The 27,366-nt window shown below is 48.9% G+C and overlaps 1 protein-coding gene across 1 annotated transcript in view; it reads left to right on the forward strand.

The window, feature by feature from the left end:
* Window positions 1–22,454, forward strand: part of Cnih3 (cornichon family AMPA receptor auxiliary protein 3) — a 110,435-nt gene extending 87,981 nt beyond the window's left edge. The window contains exons 4-6 of the mRNA XM_052737841.1: window positions 11,909–12,021; window positions 16,552–16,695; window positions 21,164–22,454. Coding sequence (XP_052593801.1) covers window positions 11,909–12,021; window positions 16,552–16,695; window positions 21,164–21,191 — 285 coding nt within the window. The 3' untranslated portion in view covers window positions 21,192–22,454. The remainder of the gene's footprint in view (window positions 1–11,908; window positions 12,022–16,551; window positions 16,696–21,163) is intronic.
* Window positions 22,455–27,366: the final 4,912 nt, after the last annotated feature.

Consider the following 27,366-nt stretch of genomic DNA (forward strand, 5'->3'; position numbering starts at 1 on the left):
TACTTCCCAAAGCTTCCCCTCTGAATACTATCCCATTGGCAGTTAGGATTTCAGTGCATGGATTTGGGGATGGTCACACTTAACTCCATCACCATGTGTTTCCTGGACAACGCCGGTATTAGGCCTTTCTTCTTCAAAGCGACTACGCTTCTACTGTCTTGTACTTCGCCACGTTCTTCTTTGGATGATATGTTACTCATGTGCTCAGCTAACCTTCTGCTCTATTGTAAGGACTTGGGTCATGTGTTCCTGGCCTCCTGCTACATCTAAGCCAGTGCTTTAGGTGCCCAGAGCTTGGAGTCTTGGGCCAAAGCTCATTGAATCTACTCGTATTCTTCCTTGCCCAATGGCACACACCTGTAAAGGACCAGCCAGGCTAAGGCTATAACAGTCTGTGGATATGGGACAGATAGACACTGAAGTAGGACCAGGCCTACTGGTCCCGAGACTCACCAGCTTAGTCTTGGGTTGACCTCAGTTTTCAGGCTACTGAAAGGGCTGGTAGGATTTTTCACACTTAAAAATATGCTTGACAATGAGAGGTATGTTAGGGAAATGGCCTAAATAACTCGCTGTTTTCTGCCTGTGGATCAAGAAAGGGCTCTCAGCTACTGTTCCTGTGCCATGCCTGCCTGCCTGCCAGCCAGACACCTGCTCCCTGTAATGATAGTCATGGACTCTCACCCTCTGGAACCATGAGCCCCAAATTAAATACTCTCTTTTATAAGTTGCCTTGGTCATAGTGTTTTGTCACAGCAATAGAAAAGTAGCTAAGACAGAGCTCTTAGCCTCGTGTTCTGACCTGATCAATGCCCAAAGACTCTAAATAGTCGAGTGGGTTGAGGTTCCACCCTCCGAGTGCCATTAATAACACTCCAGGGACTAAATTCTTGCAAAAATTCAAGGGAACAAACTGTCTTCAAACCAAAGCAGCCTAGCCATTGCTGACACCCAGACGATCAGATTCCCCCAAATTCACAGCATTTTTGAGGACAGGAAGTGGTGGAGGGGAGCATGTAGACAACTTGCAAGCCCCGGAAATAGATTAGAGAGGGAAGATTCATTGGTTTAAATTTTAAGGGAGATCAATTGCTATGTTTTACAAAGTAGCTAGAATACTTCAGCTGAAAAGTTCTGTGGAGATTGTGTAGGTCAAATGCCTCATCTTCTAGGCAGTAGCTGTTGTTTATGGAGGTACCACATGCCACATGAAGCTTTAAGAGTTTCATACACACTTGCTCTAAATACTCATTATGCTCATATGAAATGGATCCTGCCATTTTCACTAAGAGGTTGCCACTGCTGTTCATTCCAGAAGTTACAATACTACGATGTCTTTTCCTCAAAATGTGAATTTACCAAGTTAGACTCCTGATAAAGCTGGGTCTCCCAACCTATATGCACACGGCCAGATTTTTGAGGCAACACATAGGAAGGTGCTCAGGCTTAGACCACCTGCTCTACCCAGGCCCTGGAGGGCACTGGGCTCATCTACCTTGTCTTTGCATTTCAGGGGGAGGGTAAGGACACTTTTCTGGACACGCACCATTAGGCCAGTCCATAAATATTCATTGTCTTGGGTATCTTGGCACTACCTGAAATTCTAGTACTTGGGAGCTAGAGACATGAGAGTTTGAGGCCAGCCTGGGTGGTAACCTTGTATCAAAAACAAGACTGAAGGGCTGGGGACTGGCTCCGTGGTAGAAGGCACCTGGCATGTTCGAGGTCCTGGGCTCGACTTTTGGCACTGCAGAAAACAAAGAGCGAGACAAACAAAGCACACACTAATTGATGAATGACAGCTGCATGTGTCTCCTTCCCCAGATGCCACTTTTCACTGTTTCATACTATTCACCCTCTTTGGTTTGTGTTGAGCAAAATCCTACCAACCTGCTGAATCTAACAGGTAATTAGCACCGTTTAATAGCTGTTAAGTGGAATAATCAGCTGCTTTTATCCTGGAAGGGCTCTCCTTTAGAAGGCAGTGATGCCATTGAAGACGGAAGGCTGGCTTTGTTAAGGCACATACTTGAAGCATGCATGCATGGAGGATCGCCCTCTTTCAGAAACCTCATTTGGAGGAAGTCTGGGAAGCGCTGGACAGGGAGGGTATGGTGATAGGGTCTTTCCCCCACACTGGGCTTCTCCCTTGGTAGACTAGGAGGCAGCTGGGAAGAGGGGAGGGGAAGGGGGGGCGGTGGGTGTGACTCAGTTTACTAGTAAACTGCAGGCGGGTAAGCCCAGGGAGTCTCACCACCATCTACCATGTGGTGTAAATGTAGGTGGAAGAGGGGGCTGGCACGATGGCTCAGTGGGTAAAGCTGCTTGCCGTCCAGGCCTGGCAGCCTGAATTCAATCCCAGAATCCACATAAAGGTGGAAAAGGAGAAGCAACCCCACAAAGGTGTTCTCTGACCTCCACGTGCACACGGTGGAATAATATATAAATGAACACGCAAAAGCAGAGGTGAAGAGGTGTCTTCCTGCCCGTGGTTCTGTCCTGTCCCCAAGGGTCCTCCTGGCCAGATGCAATAGTTGTAATGATTTCCTGGAAGTCTTCTGTTTGGAAAGAGGTCAGCTGAAGGGTTTTTCAGTTTCTACCATGGAGGATTTGTGGGTGACAGCCTGTGTGATGGGGGAGTTCCTCTCGGGGACCAAGTACCAAGTGCTGTCTCTCCCATCTCAGTGGAAGGACACCCTTCACTTCCATGAGCAAGCCAGCCCTGTAACTCTGACTTAGGCTGTCTCCTCCAGTGCCTAGCTCCCTTTCTCAGCCGTGATGAGTGGTTTTTTGCCTTTCTTTCCCATCATGCTGTTTCTGGGTGACCTGTTTGCCTCTGGCTTTCCACTTTTCTTATTTGTAGACGATGCTGTTTTCATATTGCCCTGTCCCTGATGGCATGCCATAGTGTGAGCAGGTCAGGCTTGGACACTTCCACATCAGAACTGAGTTAGTCAAGCCCTTAGCTCCCCTGCATTCTGGAACATTCCCTCTGGTTCCTGCCCTTCCCCTTCACACAGTCAGAATCATTTCCTAGCGGTTTGCTCTAGTATGGGCACGAGTCCTCTTCCCTCATCTCTAGCTTAGATTAGGAAAAAAAAGAGTGGGTAGCTACAAGTGCTAACTTCAGCTGTCGGAATTGCCAGCAAGTTGTAGGAGAATTCTGTTCCTGTGGAAATGTGGCACAGTGTGAGCGACTGTTCCAGCTCTCACCTCCCCTGCATGGCTCTTAGGTGGGCCAGTCTCCTCCGTAAGTGTGTGAGGAACCTGACAGGAGGACTACTGAGTTTCAAGTGTGTCTCATCGCTGCATGCAAAAAGTCAGACCCAGGAGGCGTGAAGGAGGGGCAAGGCCTGGCCAGAGTCCAAAGTTTGGTCCTGAAAGGAACCCGTCACCTGTCTTGCCTAGAAAGTATCCAGTGAGACACCAAGACAGGTGAACGGTGCTTGAGAGAGGGAGGGAGGGAAGAGGTGGCCTGCAGAGCACAGGAAGAATACAATGGGAATCTGAGGGGGAACTCTGGAGAGAGGAGGAAGCCCAGAGCACTTCCATACCAAGCAGATGCCACCAACCTTGGGCTGGGGAGCCTTGGGGTCCTCTCGGGGTTATACTCACTTGCTCCTCACTGCACATACTCTGCAGCAGACCCAGTCTTCAAGCAGTCGTAAGAGGGTTCTGGGTGCTCAGTCTGTCCCCGTGAAGCACTGGAGGAATGAATCTTCGACCCCACTGGAGGACTTGGGTTCTGGCAAGAAAGACCTTTGAGGTGTAACCTTAGCTTAAATGTTCTGACAGAATCATGTGGGAAGTGTCTGAAACTACAGGTCCTGTCCAGTGTCTGCTCGTTTTGGGGTCTAGGGTGGGACCCAGAGAACTGCTCTTCTAACAAGTCTGCATGCGATTCCCACGCGGCTCAACCCTATTTTGAGAATCAGTGTTGAGAAATGTTTTTCAAACCTTGATGTGCATATAAACCACCTGGGGCCCTTCCAAGGCAGGTTCTGCTCCAGCAGATCTGGGATAGGACCCAAATTCTACGTTCCTAACAAGCTGCCAAGTGCCAGGGGGTGTGCTGGTCCAGAGAACACACACGGAAGGAGCAGCATCCTCATGGCGTACTGGGAACTTGTCAGTCAGAGCTCAGCCCCGCCCCCCACCCCGTCCCAGAACTACGGAATCTGAAGTTCAGGTGTGTGTGTGGGGGGGGGGGGGGGAGGCAGCCCAGCAAATCCCCTACCCCCACCTCATTTAGCAAAACCTCCAGATGATTCTGAAACATGTAAAACCTGGGAACTATTGAGTGCTGCTGAAGCTTACAGAAATGTGACCCATTTTGTCAGGGGAGGATCAGGCATGCCTGACACTGAGACACGTCTACCCTGTCACCTCATCCCCGCTACCTTCCACCAGCAACAAAGCCACCCGCACTCCACCTGAGTACTCTGGGGGAGGAAACGTCTCCCTCCTGGCGGTGTGTGCACACTTCTTCTCGTGGGTCAGAACAGGGGAACTTCCGCAGTGGGCAGCCTGGGGAGCATTTTGTACAGACAGTTGACCAGTGTGCTCGGTGCATGGCAACAGCAGGTGGTGAGGGGCCCAAGGGAGATAGCAGTGGGACTGGAGGTGCCCAAGTCAGTCAGAGCCACTAAGCCTGGAAGCAGATTCCAAGGAGCAGGGAACACCCGAAGGGTCGGGCCACACCCAGGGCTCTGGGTGGTGGAGGAATAGAGGCCCAGATAGCCTGTCAGGAAAAGAAGTCCCTCTAGGCCGTAAAGAGCATCCAGAGTCTTCAGGCCTGTGATGACCATTGGGCATCCACAGAGGAGAAGGAACATTCTTGTTTTCGTGTCCTGAGTCACTCAGGCAGGCAACATCTTGCCTTGCTTTTGTGCCCCATTTCCCCCCATGTTCCTGGTTGAGAGGGACAGGGGGACATGACCTATTTGTTTTCCTTGAAGACTCCCATCTTCAGAGGTCGGCTATGCGGGTCTGACTGTGGCTGTGGGTGGTCAACATCAAAGCAATACTTGTTGTGGGCATTCAGGAGAGCTCCTGGAAGTGATGGGCCAGGAACCACACCTGAAGCTACGGGTGCAGATAAAATAGGCGATTATAATTCTAGACTGCAGCTCTGTGCTGGGTTGCTTAGAGACACTGGCTTACCATTAAAAATAGTTGGCAAACCTTCATGCAGGCTGCAGGGGGTCAAAACATCGAACAAGTCAGTGGCCTCTAATAGACAAAACTCAAGTCAGCTCAAGCACAGGTCTCTGCAACTGATTCCCCCATGCTGTCTGAGGCTGGGATCCTAGTCCCTGAGGTGATGGGGCTAAAGGCTGGACTGCCCTCCCCAGGGTCAAATGCCTTCCCGAAGGCCGTTGTCACTCGGAGTAACCACATAGAAGTGGCCTCTGCGGATCAGACAGCTTCAGTCGGAGAGGACCGAGGAGTCTAGATTGAGAACTGGTGAAGCCAACTCTGGCTGTGGACTGTTTCATCGACTTTCGGAAAAGAAGGGCAAGTTACTTCCCGAGTAGGCAATTTGCCACAATGTGAAGATCACCCTTGTTGCCGTAGCAGTAGCTTCCTTTGCTCGATGCTGGCTCACTTCTGAGAGCACCGTCCTTCATAGTCTAGCCTGCATCCCTCACCAGCAGGTGTGGTGTCTTAGAGATAAGGGAAATAGGGCCTGATGTGGTTAGTGGCTGTTCTTCGTATCACGTGGTTGATCCTTATGTAAGCGGGAGGAATTTACATAATGCTCATCATTTCAGCCCAATGTGATTATAGCTAGAAAGCTTGTTGTCTGAGCTGACAGGACACATTCAGAGCTGGGGGAGATGAGCCTTGCAGCCTCCACAGTCTTTGAACTAAACTCAGACCCAGATCTCTATGACTGTGGACTTTCTGTGGCCATGGGCCTTCCATGGCCGTGGGCTGTGTTGGTTCCTTTTAGAGATCTGGTCCTCGAGGCTGGGGAAATGGCTCAGTGGATGAGAGTTGCTGGGCAAGCATGAGGACCTGCGTTCAGAAAACGTTGGAGGTGGCTATGCACAACTGTAACCCCAGCACTGGTAGGGCAGAAGGGCAGAGACAGGAGGATTGCTGGGGATTACTGCCTGCCAGCCTCGCTGGAAGAAGAAAAGAAAGGTGAGCTCAAGGTTCAGTGAGAGACTTTGTCTCAAGGCATCAGGGGAGAGTGATAGAGGACACCAATGTCCCCATCTGGCCTCTACATGCATACATATACACAGGTGCATGCACCTGCACACACACACACACACACACACACACACACACACACACACACACACACACACACACACACACGTATACATGTGGATATACCACCTCCCGGAAATCCTACCCTCTTGGGACTCACAGTTGATTGCTGCCTCTCACCATTTGCTCCATTCCCCAGCTTTAGGGACCCCTCCCCCAGCCATGGACTCTCTACTTCCTCTTCCTGTGAGGCTAAGACAAGTCTCTCCTCCCATACCCACTGCCCTTCTCCACCAGATTTGGAAGAGAATCCTAAAATTGTCACATGGCATTATTCTCTCAAGACACATGAGGTTACCTACAACCTGTATCGTGGCAACAAATGGGTGGATGAGTGAGTGAGAGAGAGCTGGAGCAACAGAGAAAAAATACTTAGATCACAAATAAAAATAAATATAAATCTTGTTTTTTAAAAAAATTAACTGGAGACAATGATTCCTTCCCTTCCAGAATCTAGACTGTGTACATGTATGAATTATCTAAGAACAAATTTAATCAAGAAAAACAAACAAACAAACAAAAAAAAAACAAAAAACAACCCAGACAACAAAGAATTTTAAATTCCAGGTTATAATTCTAGTATGTTTTGGTATTGATTTTGATACAATATATTTTAAATTCCTGAGATTGCTCAAACCAAGTATTTAATATTTTGTTTTAATTACTAATAAAATTACACATATTTTGGCATACAAAAAATGAACTTAATTAAAAAAATTCCTGGGAAAGCAAGATGTGAAGGCTTAGAGCCAAGCCATACATTGAGGATGCTTTTCTGGGCAGAGGGATCCTGTCCCCTGTAACATGAATCTTAAAAGGTCTTATAATAAAAAAACCTGGAGCCAGATATTGGGGTGAAAGCTGAAAGATCAGAGAAGCAGGACAAATCAGCCAGTAGTTCTCACCTCTATGAAATCCTCAGCCTCAAGAGAGTGAGTTCCTGTTTACTCACGCCTTATATACCTTTCTGTGCCCTGCCATCTTACCTCCTTCCTAGTGCTGGGATTAAAGGTATGTGCCACCACGCCTGGCTCTGTTCCCAGTGTGGCCTTGAACTCATAGAGATCCAGATGGATCTCTGCCTCCCGAATGCTAGGATTAAAGGCATGTTGCTTGACCTTTATGTTTAATCTAGTGACTGGCTCTGTCCTCTGATCCCCAGGCAAGCTTTATTAGGGTACACAATATATCATCACAGTCCCCTGGGACAGAACTCTGCCATAAAGTTGTTGTGGTAGCTTTGGGGGAGGTACAGATGCCCAGGCATGCAGGGGGGGCAGTAGAAATAAAAAATAAAAAAATTAAAAAAAAACAAGGGCAGATCAAAATGTCCCTGTAGAAAATGATGATGTCAGATTCGGAAAGAGTCCTCATGAGGGCAGATGAGAAAGAGGAAGCAGAGAGGCCATTGTTGGGGCAAACTAGAGGCCCAGGAGAGACTGTTTGCAGGGACAATGTGAGGATTCAGTCCAAAGTGGCCCAGGAACATCCAGATGGGAGTGTTTGCCAGCAGATGGAAACCTACTACTGGAATCTGGACAGGAAGTCAGCAGTGGAACGGGCTTGGCAGCTACTCCAGTCTTAACCTGGCGTCAGGCCTGACCTATGCAGTACTCAACAGAGAGAGAGAGAGAGAGAGAGAGAGAGAGAGAGAGAGAGAGAGAGAGAGAGAGAGAGAATGAGAGAATATATGTGTATATATGCATGTGTACATGTTTTTGCATGTGTATGGGCAAATGTGGGGGGGGGTGCACATGCCCACCTATGTACGAGTATGTAGAGAGCCAAGGTTGATGGTGGGGATCGTCTTCAATCATTCTTCTTTCTTCGCCATTGAGGCAGGATTTTTCAGTCAAGCCCAGAGCTTGTCCCTTATGGCTGGTCTTGCTAGCTAACTTGCTCTGAAGATCCCTTGTTACCTCCTTCTGAGGCTGGAATTACAGGTGGGCTACCATGCCTACCTGACATGCATGTGGGTTTCTGTGGATCCAAACTCTAGTCTGAGCCATCTCCTCAGTCCCTGTCTTTGGTTTTTCTAGCCCTATCTTCTAGAATGCAGACATCTGGTTTCCATGCCTAGTTAGGTCTGTTCTGCCTTTCCAACAGTGTTTGGTCCTGCCTTGATCATAAAGCCTTGGCCTTCCTGAGTTGGCATTCATTTCTGTCTTTTGCTTGTTAGATTTTGTTTTTTTTTGAGACCAGATCTCACTATGTAGCTGCCCCCTTAACCTTTTTTCTTTTTTTTCCTTTTTATTAAAATAGAAAATGGGAAATGTGGTGGTATTTTACTTGTACTGAAATGTGATTTTAATTGTATGTTAATAAATAAAGTTGCCTTTATTTATTAACACACACCTATTCATAGATGTGTGCAGGCAAGCCTGCCTGGCTTGAACTGCCATCTTTTCAACAACCCTACGATGTCTATAGTGAGACCACTTTCACTATTTATAACTACAGAAAGCAGGACATGGGGTCTCAGCAGACTGTGGCCTGCATGAAGTGGTTTCTATTTATAATTCATTCAGTGAATCACAGGTATCAGTGGCATTCAACAGCTCTGTTACAGAAAACAGTATCTATCTGCCAATGTTAAGGGATGACACTGGCCAGGGGTATCGGTGCCATTCAACAGCTCTGTTACAGAAAACAGTATCTACCTGCCAATGCTAAGGGATGACATTGGCCAGGGTTATGGTCAGAGTTTCAATCAACTCTTCTGTACTTTCTCTGGTAGGTTCAAGGGTGGGGCATCTTGAACCTACCAGAGAAATAATTGCATATCTAGCAGTTATTCTCTTGGAGCTGGGAGGGGAACCACCCAGCTGGCCGCCCACCAGAACGAATAAGCATTATGCCTGCCTGGTGGCCTTTCGCCTAGCGCTCAACATGCCCAGTGACAGGAGCATGTCACAGCATCCTCAGTGGCTTATTAAACAAAGGTCTGGAAGGACACTCAGGGAGGATGAAGAGGGAAGACGCATACAGCTTTGCTTTTCTCATTGATTTCTCATTCTGGGGCTCTGACTACATCAGATGGAGCAAAGTGTGTCGTAGCGAGTAGCAATGCACGGCTCTCGGTAGCTCAGAACAACAAGAGTTTATGTCTTGTTCTCACTCCCCCATCACAGGCTGCCTGGGGACCTCTCTCCTTCCTATGGTGTCAGGATGATGGAGTATACCCATTGTTGTAACTGTGCTTTGCAATGTCAGAGAGAACAAAATAAGACTTTGGGGCATTTTTCATTGGCTGTTAAGTGTTCCAGGATTCTCATAGAGTTTCCACTCACAGCCCATGGGGCCCCTTCCCAGCTGCTGGGATCTGGGACACAATCTTATGCTCCAAAGGCCAAGTAGTGGAAATGAGGGGATGGTGTAGAAGGGCCATGGTACAAGGCCAGTGCAGGTGGCCTAGCTAAGCTCCATCTGGTCTGGGAGGAATAAGGTCCTTACGTTGTCTCCTGGGGCTAAGGGGAGGAGCCTGCTCATTGTTTTAGATACTCAGAGGCAGTTGGAAGAACCATGCAGAATAGCAGAAGGATTTGTTAGCTTTTCTTCTCACCCCTAAAAGGCGAGCTGGCCTCTATTAAGTAGCTTCCTCCACACAGGGGATAGTGACAGGTTCTCCCCACTTGTCACAGCTTCCACTATCAATCAAGTCCCAAAGAAAGAGGAGCAGTGTGATTGATAGGGGGACATGAATTCTGAACTGTCATCATTCAGAGGTTTGCCATTGGCATTGGAGACGGGAATAGAGCTGTAATGGATGATTCAGGCCCCAAGTAGCTGTCTCTAAACATGTTAATTACTTGGCATAAGTGCTTGGAAGTGATGGTTACAAAATGTAGAGATGTGCGTGGCAGAGCAAGGCTGGCATGCTAGCTCCAATAATGTGGGCTTTCTCCCCGCATGGGAGGCAGCTGAATGATGCCCTGCTGGGTACAGGTGACACCGGCAAGGACAGCTTTGAGGTCTCTAAGGAGAAATGATGGGAGATGCCCCCCTCTCCTACCACACAATTGAGATTCATAGGCACAGACAGTGCCTGGTTCACCCCTGAAGTCATGACCCCAGAGGAATGATGCTTGTGCTCTGAGTCCAACCAAGCTCACTGACTGAGTAACTTAAGGTTAATGCAGTTCACTCTCCTCCAGATGGTGATAACAAAGATGGCCCCCAGTTACAAAATACATTTCCCCCATGTGTGCCTGTGTGTGCATTTGTTTTTAATGTGTGATTATGTCCTTATCTTCTACAGGGGCCAACTGGTCAGGTAGCTCATCTGCCTACAGTGAGAGGCTAAAGCCATGTTCTGTACCCAAGCAGATTGATCTGAAGCAGTTGTTTCCATCCATAGAAGTCTGGGGCTGTGACCACAGACCACAACTACCCATGCTATAGACATGTGTGACTAGTCAGACCAGTACATTTGGTCACATGTATTGGGAAACATGCAAAGCACATTGCAAAAGGAGATTGGAATAAGATAGACCTTGGCTGAGTATATACGTGTGTGTCAGGCGTGGGAGAGAACCCCATATAGATAGGTTGAGGGATGGTCTCTATGGGTGGGTCAGCAAACATGCTATGGCAGGGTTGGTGAGTTGGCTCAGCAGGTAAAGACACTTGCCATGAAGCCTGATTATCTGAGTTCTATCCCCGGGACCCACATGGTGGAGGGAGAGAACTGTTTCCCACAAATTTGTCTTCTGACCTCCACACATGTACTATGGCACAGATGTGAGCATGTGCATACACACACACACACACACAAATGTAATATTCTTTTTTGCCTTCCAGACTACAGTCAGTGAATTAAAACTTAAGTATTTCTTTTTTATACAAGTTTATAAAAGGGATCAGGTATGGAGATGAGAGGAGAGGATGGGCAGGGATTCCCTTAGAAACAAGTTTGAGATGGCCCTTGAAAGAGAGAGTTTGTTGGAAGGCCAGAGCATCTGTGAAGGTCTAAGTGAGCTGCACAGGCCGTGCACACACATGCTCATGTATGTGTGTTCTGCCTACATGAATGTGTTTGCACACCTGTAGCTTTCCTTACTGGAAGGGGTTGAATTCCCACCTCCTAGTTATCTTTAGCTTACAGTTCATTTATGCCACATGTGCCCACCCAGGAGAGGTGTCCCTCTTCCATCTGGCCCCTCTGAGTCTGAGCTTATCTCTCTCCCTTCACATAAGGGCTGCCTGTCTTCACCATTGCTACTTGGCATTTCTCTCTGGTTCTTCTTGACCTTCCCATCACCAGCCATTGCCTTTCTGTATTAGGAACTCCTGAGACCTTCCTGTATTGGGAATAAACACACCTATTAGCTAGAGGGGGGCACAGAGGATCCAGAAACACAGAGCAAGGCAGGTGGCAGGTGGCAGAGAACACTACTAGTTTTTCCAGACAGCCCATGTGCTGGGTAACCTCCTCCCTTTCTCCTAGGCAAGTGCAGAGGGCCTGTGTCTACTTGGGACTGGGTCTAAAACACGGAGCATTTTCCTGAAGTGTTCAGTCACAGGGAAGTGGCCGTGCTGCAGGGTAGACCTGTGCAGGGAGTCAGTGAGTGGGTGGGACGCTTCCTCCCTCTCACCAGGCCTGTGTGTGTCTCTGCTCCCTCTCCAGCTGGTGCTGCCAGAGTACTCTATCCACAGCCTCTTCTGCATCATGTTCCTGTGTGCTCAGGAGTGGCTCACCCTGGGGCTGAACGTTCCGCTGCTTTTCTATCACTTCTGGAGGTAGGTCTGTCTGTCTGTCTGTCTGGGATTGGGCCATCCTCCTTCAGTTTCCCACCCAATGACAGTGTGCCCAGATAGATCAGCCACTAGGTGCCTTTCTTTCATCCCTTTCTTTCAGAAACCTTGTTAGAGATACAATTCTGTTGTGATCAAAACTCTGAGCAAGGGACTTTAGGGAAGGTGACAGCCCGTTACTGAGGGGCAGGAACTCAAGCAGAAGCTTGAAGGCAGAAACAACGGAAGACTGTATCTTGCTGGCTTGCTGGCAGACTCTTGTTTAGCTAGCTTTTTTACATAACTCAGGACCACCTGACCAGGAAATAGTACCACTTACCTACAATGGGCTGGGCCCTCATACATTGGTCAACAGTCAAGACAATCCCTAGACATGCCCATAGGTCAGTATGACCTAGGGAGTTCATCAGTTAAGGTCTCCTGGGAGATGACTATAAGTTGTGTCAAACTGACAAACAAAGCTACCTAGAACAAACTTACTCTCCAGAGCTCAAAGTAAGACCTCTTGACTCTGTTAATCAACCCCAGTCATGTGGGGTACTGTGAAAAGCAGCTATAACATTATTCACTGTATCCAAAACATGGAAACAACATTGATGCGGATTAGCTGATGAATGGGTAAAGGAAGTTAAAAAGACACAAAGTACTTAAATGTGCTACAGTGTGGATGGGCCACAAAGAAAATAGAAGTTGAAGATATCACACCCAATGATCACACATTATATGAGTCTATTGATATGAAAGTTCCAGAATAGTCAAATCTATAGAGACTTAAAGTAAACTAGTTCTTTCTAAGGGCTGAGGGGAAACAGGACTGCCAGTGGGCAATTTTTTTTGAGGATAAGAGTAATGAAAATGCTCTGAAGTTAGATAGTGGTGATAGATGTACAACTCTATAAATACACTAAAACTCACTGAATTGTATATACACTTTGAAAGGGCAAACTTTATGATGTTTAAATTGTCTCCTTTAAAAAAAAGCACCTACCAGTTGCACAAATTTCCTGGGGGCAGTTATGATGTTAACTATTCTCTTCTAAGACTGGGCTTTGGATCACATGGTGTGGGTTTTCTGTAGGACAGATATGGAGCAGATATGGGAAATACCAGAGAAGTGGAGATTGTAATTGTGTGGCCCAATTGCCTTCCTCGAACCCTGTAATCCCAGAGCTCTGGACCCCCAAGCCAGTTGGTCCATCTTTGCCACTTTCCCATAAAGTATAGCTTTGAATTATCCACACCTAGAATATTCCACTATGTCACTAACAAATGTATGGAGCATATACTACTTTCTAGACACTGAGGGGGAATTTCTAGATGAAAATATGTATGAATCTTTATCCTAGGTACATCCTAGAAGCAGAAGGAATTATATTCTTAACAGGCATCTGAAGACGATGTGTAGGAATGTAAAGAAAGAAACACTTAAGTTAGTCTGAAGAGTGTAGAAAAATCCAGAAAAGCATGTGCAAATGCCCATAAGTGAGAGAACACTTGGCATGTTTGGGGGACAATTTTTATCTTTCCGCATGGTTGGACAGGGGTTCTTGGAGGGTGCAGTTGATGAACAGCTGGGAATCTCATATGGAGAGTTCAAGAAGATTTGATGGAGAGCTTGGGACTGGAGGGACTGGAAAGCCATGAGAAGTTCTGGAGGAGGAAAATGGCATTGCTTTAGAGCTTTAGAAGGTGATTCTGGCAGAGTGTGAAGGATGGGCCAGCAGAGATGTGTTGAAGTCAAAATCTAATTAGGAATACGACAAAACTCCAGGTGAAGAAATAAAGGAGACGAGATAATGGAGATGGGTCCAGGCCAGTGAAGTTGGCATGGAGAGAGAACAGAACTTCAGAAGTAAACTGAACAGGCTTTGGCCAATGGTTGGTTGTGGGTGAGAGAGAGGAAGCCTCTGAACTAGATGGCCATGATGGTGATGGTTCACCTCGCCTGTGAGAGCCCATCTGTGCCCTCTCCACCTCACACGCAGCCCCAGGCTGGATGTCCTCCCTCCGAAAGAAATTTCTCCTGAGGGTCTTTCAGTCACAGTCTGTCGATGAAGCCTAGCAAAATGTGGTCAGTGGCAGGGGAGGTGGCTCGGTGGCAAATCGTGTGCTTACTGTACACGCAGCCATGGGCTCTACCTCCAACCCCACAAAAATGCAGAAAAGGCAATCAGCTTGTGAACGCTGGATCTGTGCTCTATTCTTAGATCCAGCGCTTGTCCCAAGGGAGGAAAAGGAGAGCTGGCCATTGTCCCCATACCTGGAATGTCCCCGCACATGGAGGTCAGGAGCAGCCATGGTCTCATTGCCTGTAAAGACCTTGTCTTGGTTCTTGGATCCCTGGTGGCCTAGCCTACTTCCTCTTAGGAAGTTATCAGATCACAAAAAAACAGACAGACTGAAGACACAAGTCCTGAAATACCTAGAGTCCTAGAACACCCCCTTCTCCTCTCTTTTTCTTTTCTCTGTCTGCCCGCCCCCAAATCCCATGTGTTTATGTATATACAGGCACACGTACATGTGCATGTATGGAGTTCAGATGACAACTTCCAACGTAGTTCCTCATGTGGTACCATCTACCTGTGGGTGGTGGTGGTGGGTGGTGGAACAAAGTCCCTTGGTGGCCTGAAACTCACCTAAGTAGTCCAGGCTGGCTGGCCTGTGAGCCCCAAGGAGCATATGTCTTGACATCTCCAGCGCTGAAATTAAAACCGCACATCACCATGCCCAGCATTACCATGAGTTCTGGGTCCTGGACCGAGGTCCTCTGCTTGCAGCATGTAACAGACTGAGCTAATAGCCTTGACCTATCTGCCTCCCTTCCGTCAGGTCAATGCCATGCCATCTCTCTTGCAGACAAGTCTACCCTCACACTCACTCTGCTTCAGTCAAACCCGCCTGGCCACCGCTGCTTTTCAGTAGCTGTTTGGGGGAGGCTATTTGCATACATCACCTTCCATCGGCATCACAGTTTTCATCCCCGTTTGATGGCTGAGCCCAGGCTGCGTTGATGACTGACCCAGGGAAGGACAGCCTGGTGAGCAGCAAGCAAAAGAGTCAGTCTTAGTCCTTTCCACCAAGTCATTTTGGTCACCCTGTTGCTCTGCCTCCGCTTAATGAGGTCACCTGGGAACAAAGCCACAGTGACAGCAAATAGGTTTGAAATCTGCTCTGGAGAAGAGGGGAGGTGAGTGGCCTGAGGCCTGTGAGCTGGCAGCTGTCATCGAATCTGGCTTCTGATGTCCTCTTAGCATAGTGTCGGTGACAGATGATGCCAATGCAGTTCTCTGAAGGGGGAGGAAGAGGTGACTGAGACGCCAGCTCTGCAGGTGTCTGCCAACATGGCAGTATTCAGGTCAGGCCCATGCCTGGCGCTTCTTCAGGGCAGAGAACCGCTGCCATTCCAGGCCTAACAGGAGAGGCAGTCTGGACCTCTGCCTCCCAGGATCCTTTCCCACAGTGGCCAAAGAGCAGCACTTGGCCATTCCAGCTGCACTGGGATCTTGGGCTCCACAGGGAAGATGTGCCCTGCAGATGTTGGTGGGACATGAATTAAGAGCTATAGACACTGACGAGGGACCCATTTGTTATGTGATCTCTGGCCTTGGTCAGCAGCTGTGGGCTTGATGTGGCTGTGGCCTTTGATGAGGACCCTTACACATACAGTTGTCTTTCCCAGCTTCCCCAAAGATGGTCAATGCTCTATTTGCTTCTCTGGGCCCCTCTATCAAACAAACAACAACAACAACAAAAGAACCCATGCCCTTAATGATGACTCTATAATGTCTCTCCAAGGTATTTAGGAGTTTAGATGAGAGCCTGAGAAAGGGGCAAGCCCAAGGCACTTAGGATTCAAGGCAGAATATAGACACTGAGGAGGTGGGGATACAATTCTTCCACACCTGTCTGTACCCAAAGGGAGCTCTTGGTGCTTCCCAGGGATACCAGGCTATCAGAATCAACCTGAAGCAGGAAGGCATTATTTGGGCTCATAGCTTGAGGGAGTACAGCCTGCCATGGTGGAGAAGGCATGGTGGCTGGGGCTGTGTCCATGGCAGCAGGAACTTGTCCTGTTATTTGTTACATCTTGGAAGATGGAAGCAGAGAGCTGCGACAGGAAGTGGGACTGTTCTATAACTTTCTCCACTTCCTCCAGTGAAGCCCTACCTCCTACAGGTTCCATATCCCCTCGCCACATACATACACACAGCGCTATTAGCTTGGTACCAAGTGTACCCACACATGAGCCCATGGGGGAGAGTTCACATTCAGACCATAATACTGGGGGACATGTTTTCTTCTGCCAGAGCACTTTTATATGACACCAGAGATCTGTTGGAGGACTTAAGCACCCATCAGAAGGTTCTCACTTAGTTGCGCTATAGCAATGATTGGAATCTGACTTTGGCAGGAGGCAGATTTTCAAGGAAAAGTCCTATGCTCGGGAGCCTTGGCCTGACAGTGTGGGGAGCCCTGAGCCTCGGAGACATCACTACCATGTCCTCTTTCCTGCAGGTATTTCCACTGTCCAGCAGACAGCTCAGAACTGGCCTACGACCCACCAGTTGTCATGAACGCGGACACCTTGAGCTACTGTCAGAAGGAGGCCTGGTGTAAATTAGCCTTCTACCTCCTCTCCTTCTTCTACTACCTGTACTGGTGAGTCCCACCCTCCTTCTGGCTTCGGCCTCAGCAGCAGAGGGAAGGGGCTTCAGGCTGGCCTGGGAGAGCTAGCTTTCTGGGAGGTGGCCGATGACAGGAGGTCTCGGCCAGTTGAATCCGATCCCAGTTGTCTAGCCCTGACTCAGGAGCAAGGGTTTCTGGGGAAGGAAGAGGCCTCTGTGCACATCCTTAGCAGCTCAGGGAAACATCTAATAACATCCCTTAGCAGGCAGCTGAAGGACTGTCAAGGGCTTCTTCCCAGCAGGGCTTCCTGCCCTTCAGAGCCGGGCAGCTCGGCCCACTGGGGGATCAGTGAACCGAGGGGCCCAGCCTCATTACCCTTTGCCCTCAGCTTGTTTGCGAAGACTCTTGGGTACTGTAACAGTGGCCCTTCTCTCTCCAGTGGCAGTCACACCCCACAGAGTGGCACATTGGGTCATTAAGTGCTTATGCTGCAATTCTTCTGTGTTTCATAACTCCGTCCTAATTGAGCAAATCCTGCCGACTTTGCAGCTCCGCTTCCGGGTCCCCTCTCTTCACCTCATCATTTGAACGCCCTGGCTCAGCAGAGCGCTGGGAGCCGTCATCCTGTGTCTGTACTCCGGAGGCTCCCTGTTCTGGAAATGTCTCCTGCACCCTTTTGTACTCATTTCTGGGGACTTTTCCTGACCACCTTGCTATCTTTGCAGGGTCACAGATGTCCCCGAACACCCTGGTGCTGTCTCTGAAGAGGCAGAGGAGGGTGGGGTGCTAATTTCACAGCCACCCCTGGGTTCAGATTGGGTGTAGCAGGCTGGGGAGTTACACTGCCCAACGTTCAAAAACATTGGTCCCCTGTATTGTCGAAGGGTCCCTTGAGAGGGGGAGTGAGGAATTGGGAAATAATAGGAAGATATATAGAAGTAGATGAAGAAAAAAAGAGACACAGGATAGCTTCAGGAGGGCCCTGGGTCAATACCCAGTTGCCTCGAGTTTATTCATGATGGGCTTTTTATACATCAGCAAGTGGAGAAGCAAAAGACCTCCCCCTGTCAAGGTTGAGGTATAAAGTATCAACAGGTGTAGACCCTTCAAAACCCCTGGTAGCCATGCCGTTGGCCAAATCATCCTATTATGCAGCCCTGCTGGGCAAAGCAAGCCCAGACCTTCTGATCTTGAGTAAGGCCTTATTAGGGAGCTTCTGTGGGCCCCTACACTGTATGCATTGCCAAATTTATAAGATACATTCTGTCCTTACCCACATCTTTAAAAGGAGGTCCCTGGATCTGTGAAGGTAGAAACATTTCTCAAGGTCACAGATAATGGTCACACCAATTATGATTCAAAGGCTAACTTCAAACTGAGTACAGAACCCCTGGACAAGTCTTTATCAAAGTGAGGACCAGGGGATAGAGACAGGAAGCTGATTACAATGCAGTTGGCTGATGACTCCCAGGCCTTTCAGTAGGAATAGATCTACTGTCCAGACTCCTACACTTTGCAGGAGCTCCATGACGACTCTGCTACATGTGCTTGAGGTGGAACCTGGCACTCTGGAAGGCTAGCTTGCTCCTACTTTCCCCCTCGATCTCCAGGGTCAGCAGATAAAGAGGCCCAGGAGGTGTAGCCTCATGGTTCACATCAGCTATGAGGAGTTGGGGGGGGGGGGCGTCACAGAGTTATTCTAGTGCTTTCTCCATGAAGTCAAGGGTTACTCCAGTTGCAGAGTTTTATCCTTCATGAAGGGTCTGGATGCTTCCTGCTCCAAACCGTAGAAGCCTGAGGGCCCCAGGAGCCTACTTGGAGAAGCTGAGGTGACCAGCAGCTCCCCTAAGTCCTTTTGGCTAAAGGCTTTAGCAGCTCCAGCTGGCTGCTATTCCAGGAGACTGCAGAGGGTTGACAAAGCTTGTCTGAAGGCAGAGGCCACTTACAGGTGGAGTTTCTTCTCTGGTGTGAACTCTGCCTCATTTTCTTCATGAGGCTACAGGCTACCTTCAGTCATGGGCTGAGTGGCCTGTCCCCAGATAGCAGCAACCCTCTTTAAAGGAGAACATGGCTAGGCCTTCCCTGGCTCCTGGCCCATTATCCTGAGATCCATCTTAGTTTGGGAGACTGTAGCAGGGCCCTTCATTTTGGGTTTGAGCTGTTGGAGCCAAAGGTAGAGGAATTCCCAGAATTCCTGTCTACTGTCTACTCTCTGCTGGGCCATGGGGCTACGTGGACAACGTTGGTGGGTCTGGGCCCTTAGCTGGGAGTGATAATTCTATAACTAAGTCCTTCATAGGCCATTGAACTTTCTGTCTCTAGTCTCAGCGAAAGTTTGCCATGGCATTTGTAGCACACCCACGGCTTTGTCTTCCAAGCACAGTTGCACACATCACTCCTCTGCCTTCCTGCAGCCCATGCACCAGCTCAGTGTGCCTGCATTCCTCGCTGCACCCGACATCAGAGTGCCTCTCGTGTTTTCTAGAAGGCCCCATTTCTTCCACCTGGGGAGTTCCCAACCCCAGACCCAGAACTGGCAGAGAGTGCAGAGCCCTCACCTGGGCCATGTTAAGGGATGGGGGATCCATGCAGAGCCGCCTCTGAGCTGAGTGCGGTGCTGGAGACACTGAAACTGAAGCCAAGGACCACTGGACAGTGAGGTGTAGTTCTTGAGGCCTCAGAGAGCTTGAGAAATGTCTCCAAGCCCAAATAATGAGCCTTGTTCTACTGTACTGTGCTAGCCATGTGGCTCCCACCACTGTCCCCTTCTCAGAATGTCCTTTACGGGTTACATGGGACAGGGATGAGGCTACAGTCAACCGGGTGAGTGAGTCCAGTGTAGACAGTTTGCCTACTCAGTAGGAGGATCTTTTTTTTTTCTCTCTCTCTCCTTCCACTTTGCATTCTCCTTTCTTTTGTGACCCCCTTTCTCCTCCCCTTTATCTATGCTCTCCCCATTCCCGTCTCTTCCCTCACCTCTCTTCTCCTCTCCTCTCTTCTCCTCTTTCCTTGCCCTGGAGAGTAAACCTAGGGTCCCACCCATGCTAGACAAGCAATCTACGACTGAGTTACATGCCCTCAGCTCTTTTTCTGCTCATTTGGAGACCTAGTGCTGGTGAATCTCCCTGGCCACCCTTAACCTTGAACCTTTGGTCTACTGAGCAGCTGTGCCACCAGGCCTGGCTGGAAAGGTTCCGAGTGTAACCCTGATCCACATTATTCACCGAAGCTGCATCATCCCATTACTTTGGGTCATCCTGGTCTCGCCTGGGCTGCTTTCTCCATGTCTATACTTACACTGTTTATGGGTCACTTGTCTCCGATGGCAGAGAACTCATCTGTTTCCACCTCCTCTATCTCTGTGGCGCCCCGCCCAGTGCACACAGCACAGAGTAGGCATTCACTAAATCCATGATGCTGGTTGTTGTGGCTTGGCTGCATATTCCCTCATGGTCAGGGTTCAGGCCACACGCTCACCATTATTTCCCTGCGCTGAGAATGGTGCTTGGTACGTAGTAGGTGTTCAATGAATCCCAAATAAAAGACTCACGATAAGTTAAACAGGGTTATCCATAATTAGGCTCAGTCCACAATGGGCAGAGGACTAGCTTTGGAGTTAGAATGTGGTTGATCTGTCACGAGATGTTCTGTGAGAAGCCATCTGTCTAACTCCAGACCCAGCCATGTCTGGCTCTAGATGTGAGACTCCAGAGGAGCCCAGTGGTTTCCCCAGTTGTGCAAAGGTTAGAACAAAAATAGTTCAGGTGCTTTTATTTGGTTTTGCTTCTTAGACATTTTGTTAGAGTTAGGGGAGGGGGTCTCTAAAAAAAAAAAAGCTGTGTTTCTTCCTCTTCTAAATAGACAAAAGTAGTAGACTGTAGTTCTGGTCAACCCATCCACCTTGCAGAATCAGCCTGAAGTCCTTGTCCGACCACAGAAATGCAGGTCCTCCTACTTGGTCACTATTCATCCCCTAAAGCAGGAGGTTTGGGGACCTGTACCAAGCAAGTTAAGATTCGCTTATGTTATTTGCCCTGAGGGCTGTGTTCATGCACCCACGCCCGCATCGGTGACAACAGTCTTCATCCTGACCCTTGGAACTGACACATTGTGTAGCATCACCTGAGGACCCTTGGACACAGCCATCATGTGAGCATGTGACAGCAGCTGGTGGCATGAAGAATCTGCTGTGCCCTCACCCCATAGGCACCTGGACCATAATTGCAAGAAAAGCGATGAGCCACAGTGATCATCCCAGTGATGTGTGCTCACAGGCATCCAAAGACAACACACCTTTCATGGTGGGGGGGGGGGTGTCATGGGATGCCATCCTAACAGACAAACATTTCTGCATTGTGGGGTGTAGCAAAGCCTCTGTAGGTGAGTCGGAGACCATAGAGACAGGAATGAGGTGAATCCATGGGCTCCAGCCTTGGAAGGGGACTGTTGAGAGCCGCAGGCTCCTCCTGACATCTGTTCTCCCATTTCTGTTTGCATTCAGCATGATCTACACCTTAGTGAGCTCCTAACTCCTGCTGATGGAGAGGCTCCGGCTGGGAACCCCTGCAGCTGTGGCTGGGAAAGGACCAGATGGGGATGATGGAGACACCCAGCTTGGCAGAGACTGATGGGAAGGAGCTGGAGTCACACAGCAGACAGGGTCATGTGACCCATGGGTGTCCGTTGTTGCTGTGTGTGTTGCTGCCTTTGCTGTTCACATCCCACATGGATTGCAGAGCCCCTCTGAGCATCGGGGGTGCCAGCTTGTAGCTGATGAAACACTCAACCTCTGGAGATGCGGTTGTTGCTTTTTTCCTCCACTTCACTGAGCATCAGTACCTTGCAAGTACCTTGCCAGTTCACATGGAGTGCCTGCCTGGATGGCGGGAATGAGGCCAGAAGCTAGAAGGTACCAGTCAAGGGACAGAATGACTCAGGGCCAAGGCCAGATCTTCAGAGATGATTGAGACCCTCAAGGATACCACGGGCTGCCCAAGACTCTTGTTCTATTTTTTCCAGAGCTATGGCCTCATGCTTTGCTCACTGCAAGGCCAGTGGGGTCTGCCCTGAGCCCACTGTCACGTCATTTTTAGGCCCTGTTTATGTCCAAGAGCCTGAGCAGTGACTTCCTGAGCTGGGTGTGGGACAGCACATTGGCAGCAAGCTTTGCCCAATGTGAACTGGGGAGGGGAGTGTGAGAAAATGGAGTCTTTAAATGTTTGCAACATGTCCCAGGTGTGAGTTCTTCACCATCCCAAGATGTGTCCTGCCACGGCACCAAAAATCCATCAGAGTCATGACATGCCAATCAGCTGGCTGGCATGAGCCAAAGCCTAAAATAACAAACAAACCTCCAAGCAGTTTGAAGTCCAGAAGCAGAGAGCTGCTGTGTACAAGGGTATGGACAGCCAGGAAGTGAGACACCGTAATTATCACTTCAGTTGATGCTGCACAGCCTTTGTGCTGCTCAGTTCAACGTGGGGACATCTGCTTATTTGAATTTTCCACTTGGCTTTTGCTCCTTTTTTTGGGTGGGAGTTGTACGAGGGGGTGTAAATAGTGACAAGGCTGTGATTTTTATGATGCTTAAATTGGGCACAATGATTTCGACCTGATTCCCCAAACCTCCTTGCTTTTCTACTGTTACACACACACACACACACACACACACACACACACACACGCTATTTATATGTGCTCCCATCTGAATCCTGTGACTCAGGTTTTTGAATGGTGTTTGTGTAACACATTGTGTGCTATGTTTAAAATGCAGCAACAACTTCAACGACTCACCTCACCGGCTCTCTCATTTCAATCCATCCCGGGCTGGATGTGTCTCCAGATGGCTGGCAAACTAGAAGGCAGAAAAAGCAGTTTCAAAACGACACGGTGTTTCTAAAAATGCTGCAGAAAACAAAATAGGTAGAAAAAAAAAATAAAACTCACAAGGAAGAACAGAAACAAAATGCAGATTCCCTGGGGCCCAGCACTATAAAACCATACAGAGCCTTTACAGGGAGGTGGGGGGAGGAGGTTCTCCCCGGGCCAGAGCCCTTGCTACTGCTAGGTAACTTGTTGAGGCTGCATGACCTCAGCTGGGTACCATTCACAGGATGGCTAGTTATGGCCAGCAAGCGGTGAAGTCTGGGTGGCAGGTGCAAAGCTAACTCCATCACCATCTTGTAAAAAAAAAAAAAAACCAAAACAACTGACATGGAGAAGGGAAGGAAGGGGTCTGTGTGCCTCTCAGGGTGGGTCTGTTTCCAACTTCACCTTCTTCCAAAAGGGCTTGAAGTAGTTTTTGACAGGAGACACCAATATCAAAGATTGTTAATGTGGAATCAGGAAATTCATACGCCAAGGCTTTACATTTTATACTTTCCTGGCACACTGAATCCTCCACAAAATCCAGTTGTTTTCTCAGTTTTAAAGAGAGGAAACTTTGAAGACCTGATTTTGAACCTGAAGTCTGATTGAAGAGAACATGCCCCTTCTGTCCCTTTAGCTTGGGGTCCTGCCGAAGTTCAGTGGCTAGCACTGACTTTTATGAGGAAGGATTTGAAAGCATTGAGCTTTAGAGGGAGTGCTCGGGGGCATGGCTCTCTTTCAGGGATGTGAGCAATTCTTCCCATAGGCCTTTAACATGGTAGTTCTTACCTTTCTGAAAGAAACACATTCGAACCTTTCCCCTGCCATCAATTGTGATTGGGAAATAAGTCCAGTGATATCACAGGAGTTACAACTAATTTTCAGTCCCCCAGGAGAAGCTCATTTTCCTGATGGTAGAAATAAGGTGGATGAGCTATTGATGGAGTGCAGGTGTGTGCCAGGTGCCTCCGTAAATGAGAAGAGCTGCTTGCAGACCTGCACAGCTGGTCAGGGGCGTGGCTTTAAAACCATGCAGGCTGCTTCCCACGGAATTTTGCTTGGGCGGCTTTGTCTCTCATTGTATGCCCCATGAAAGGAAGGAGAGAGCAAGGCAGGAGAAATGCCTCAAATTTCCCGGAGCCTCAAGAATCCAAAGGAAATGTTTTTGTTGAGCAAGATAGCACCCATGTACCAAGCATAGGTCAGGGTGTTTCAGGGGCATAGCCTGTGCGTGAGCTAGCCTGGAGTATGGGCCCTGTTTCTCTGAGGTAGCCCTATGTGGCTGTGCTGTGTGACCTGGATGGTGGTGAGTCACTTAAGGTCACCCTTTGCTAAGGGGAGAGAAGAATGCCAGGCTCCCTCCTGGCCTGCTGTAAAGAAGGTGTGACTTCACGTCTGGTGTGCCTGGTAATGGTGAGTACTCTATACAGGAAGTTCTGCCCTGGCATCTACGTGCTACCCAATGCCCCTGCTTCCTGCCAACTATTTGATATATATCTCGTTTAGTCTTCACAATGATGTTATGAAGGAGGAACTATGAATGTCTTCATAGTCATAGTTGAAAGCTTTGGTACAAAACTTACAGAGGTCAAGGACCCAGGCCAAAGTCCTACTTGCGAAGTTGCCAACCAGAGTCTTTCTGCCTCTAGGGCCGTGATATTTTTGCATTTTCAAAAGAGTGATGCAGTGTAGGAGGGGTGATGGGATGTGAAAGATAGAGTGATGATGGACAGGACAGGAGCTGAGGAGCAAGCCTCATGTGTCTCACGGCAAGCAACCTGGGGTGCTGGACTGCAATCAGAAAGACAGTTGGCGAATTTGTGGTGCTTAACTTTTCAGAGACGCCGCTTTCTCGTCTGTCACAGAAGGTGCATACCGCCTCCATGGGTGTGATAAGTCAACTGTGTCTGGAGAGCTCACAGCAGAGAGCCTGTCTCTATAATCTTGTCCCAGAAAATCTCATTTCCTGGTCCTCCCTGCACTGCCCCTCCCTCCTCCCCACACTGCCCCTCCCTCCTCCCCACACTGCCCCTCCCTCCTCCCCACACTGCCCCTCCCTCTGATGTGCCAGAGGATTATGTAGGAAAAAAAAAAAAACCTAGATGTGTCTCATAGTAGCAATTCTCAGCGAGTCTGTTTCCTTCCTGTCCTCTCTCCTTCCTGGGGGTGGGGGTAGGGGTAGGGGGTGGCGGTGACAGTCCCAGGCATGCAACAGGGGTAACAACTCAGCCTCAAGAAAAATACCCCCTCTGCTCCCTATTTTTAGGCTTCGTAATTGCACCAATGTTGAATAAAATTGTCATCATTATGACAGTTTTATTCTCCCACGTAAGAGATGAATGCAGCCAGCAAAATGCTTTGACAACAATTAATTGCACTCACACTGTGTTATCACGCAGATCCATTTTATAGCCCTTTCTTGGGGGGGAGGGGGACTTGGGCTGCTCTGTTCCACACTGTGCTCTGGCATGTGACTCTGTAGAGCCTTCCCTCCCCTGGTCCTTAGACCCAAACGGGCCATCTTCCCCACGGCGTCCGCTCCAAGGTTGAGCCCCAAAGCGAAGCATGGGAGGTAAGGAGGGAGGGATTCCAGACTGCTCTTATGACAGGACTCTCCCTGGGAGATGGAGCTAAGCAAGGCAGAGCTTCTTCAGGAAGCTGATGGGCATTCCTGGGGAAAGGTAGGGTCCCTGTTTGGGAAGAGGAATGTTCTTTCCTCACAGAGAACTGCATATGATGGGATGAGAATGTCCAGCACATTCCTCACAGCTCTGTTAGTGCAGGAAGACCTCAATCAGAACTAGGGCGTTGGGTCTCAGTTGCTGCTTATGATTCAGAAACAGCCACAACCAAAAGACAACCTCCAGACATTGACCAAAGGCTATGTGGCCATTCCTGACACCTCCCACACCCCATGCAGTTCTTCCCCAACATTCCTGGATGCCCCAGAGAGGCTTTTCTATGTCTTGAACTTGGGCCCTTGGTACCGTGTGGCAACCATGTTTTCTCCTTTTCCAGGGAGCTGTGTATTTGATGTGGTTCGTCAGGGCTTACAGGAACCAACTGTTCTGTTTTATAGGGAATTTGCTGGCAGTTGTTAAATGCAGCCACTGTTAAAACCAAAGTTATGTAAGCTTAGATTACTTACGCAGAAGACAAAGATGTGTAGTTACAAGCCCACTTCCTAACATACATTTAGCATTCTGTGTGCTCTGTTAAGTGCTGGCTGTCATATTTGTGGTAGAAATGTGGATGCCATGTGATTGTGTGCTCCTGTTCAGCCTTTCCAGCCTCCAGTTCACTGATGTCATTAGTACCTGGACGTTGCCCATGATGAAAGCGTTGACATCACAGAACTTGGCAAATGCACATGTTAGATGTCCTGCTCTCCCCGCCCCCAATCTGAGTGCGGGCTGAGCACTTACTATCAGTGCACCCTGGTCTCAGTTGTGTGACCACATCCTGGGAGCCAGTAACCAAGGCAACCATAGCTGCATCTTTAATGCAGCGGTGGATATGCAGTGGCTGCTGGGTCTGGGGTCTGGGCCCCTGGTGGCACTGCCTTCATGACCAGGCCTGTCATCCACTCTGGCTGGGACACCAGTGATACTGCCACTGTTGGCCACTTGAAATGACGGGGGCGGGGGGCGGGGGTTATCGGCCAGCCTTCCATGAATTTGACAGCTTATAAAGAGAAAGTTATTTTTGTCTCCTGGGTTTATTTGTCTCCGTGGTTATTCAGCCCCGTCCGTGCCTTTGGGCTTGTGGCAGCACATCGTGGTGGAAAGTCCAAGACAGGAAGAGGCTGGGGTCTCGGAGCCTCTTCCAAAAGGTTCTACCGATTCTCAGTGGTGTCACCCTGGGGACCTTTAGGAGATGCTGAATGTCCAAGCTACAAGTCAGGCGTGATGACACATGCTTAGAATCCTAGCCCTCTGAGGCAGGAGTAGGAGAATCATGAGTTCAAGACCACCTGGGCTACACAGTGAGACCCTGCCTTTAAAAAGAAATGAAGTTCAGCCACAGGAAGGGCAGCCATTTAGGGTGCCCAGCGCTGCAGGGAATGGGGCCGGGGCGGAGCTAGGATCAGCCACACCTATCTGCAAAGCGTGAAGACACTTTGATCCGCAGACCCTAGTCCCACTTTTCTCTGCTAACTTGGGGCCTTTCTTCTTCTTTGGAGGCAGGTCACTTCAGGGTCCCCATTCAGGTGGGGTCCATGTCTCCTCCTGGAGTACTGGGGTGAATAGAATCATATATTGCTAGGTAATGTTCCTCCCCAGGGGAAGATGTAAGCAGCATCCACCCTCCTCCTAGGAGCCAACCAGAGTTTACTCTTGGGGAAACCAATGAATTTATTGGGCTTCCTTACAGAGCATAGGTGAGGGGTTACTTTCAGGAGTACTCCACCCCCAAAATGCCGCACCTGAAAAGCCTTTATCCATCATGGATGAAGGCTTCCCCATAGCCATTGATGGGACCCCCTTACAGTAGTCAAATTGCTAAACAGTCTTATTAATTTAAAAAAAAAAACATCCAGAGCCAGATATTGGGGTGAATTCTGAAAGATCAGAGAAGCAGAACAAGCCACAGCCAACTCGACTCACCAACTCCTCAGCTGATCCTGTTTCCATGAATCCTCAGACTGAAAGCTGCTGAGTCCTCACCTGAATGGATCTCACCTGAACTGCTGCTAAAAGCCTAAAAGCTTAAAAGCCTCTAGTTCCTGGTCCTCACGCCTTATATAACTTTCTGCTTCCTGACATCACTTCCTGGGATTAAAGGTGTATGTCACTATGCCTGGCTGTTTCCAGTGTGGCCTTGAACTCACAGAGA

This window comes from Peromyscus californicus, unplaced genomic scaffold (genome assembly GCF_007827085.1).
Source record: "Peromyscus californicus insignis strain IS unplaced genomic scaffold, ASM782708v3 Scaffold_14__1_contigs__length_90479793_seg_2, whole genome shotgun sequence".
NCBI classification, from domain to species: domain Eukaryota; kingdom Metazoa; phylum Chordata; class Mammalia; order Rodentia; family Cricetidae; genus Peromyscus; species Peromyscus californicus.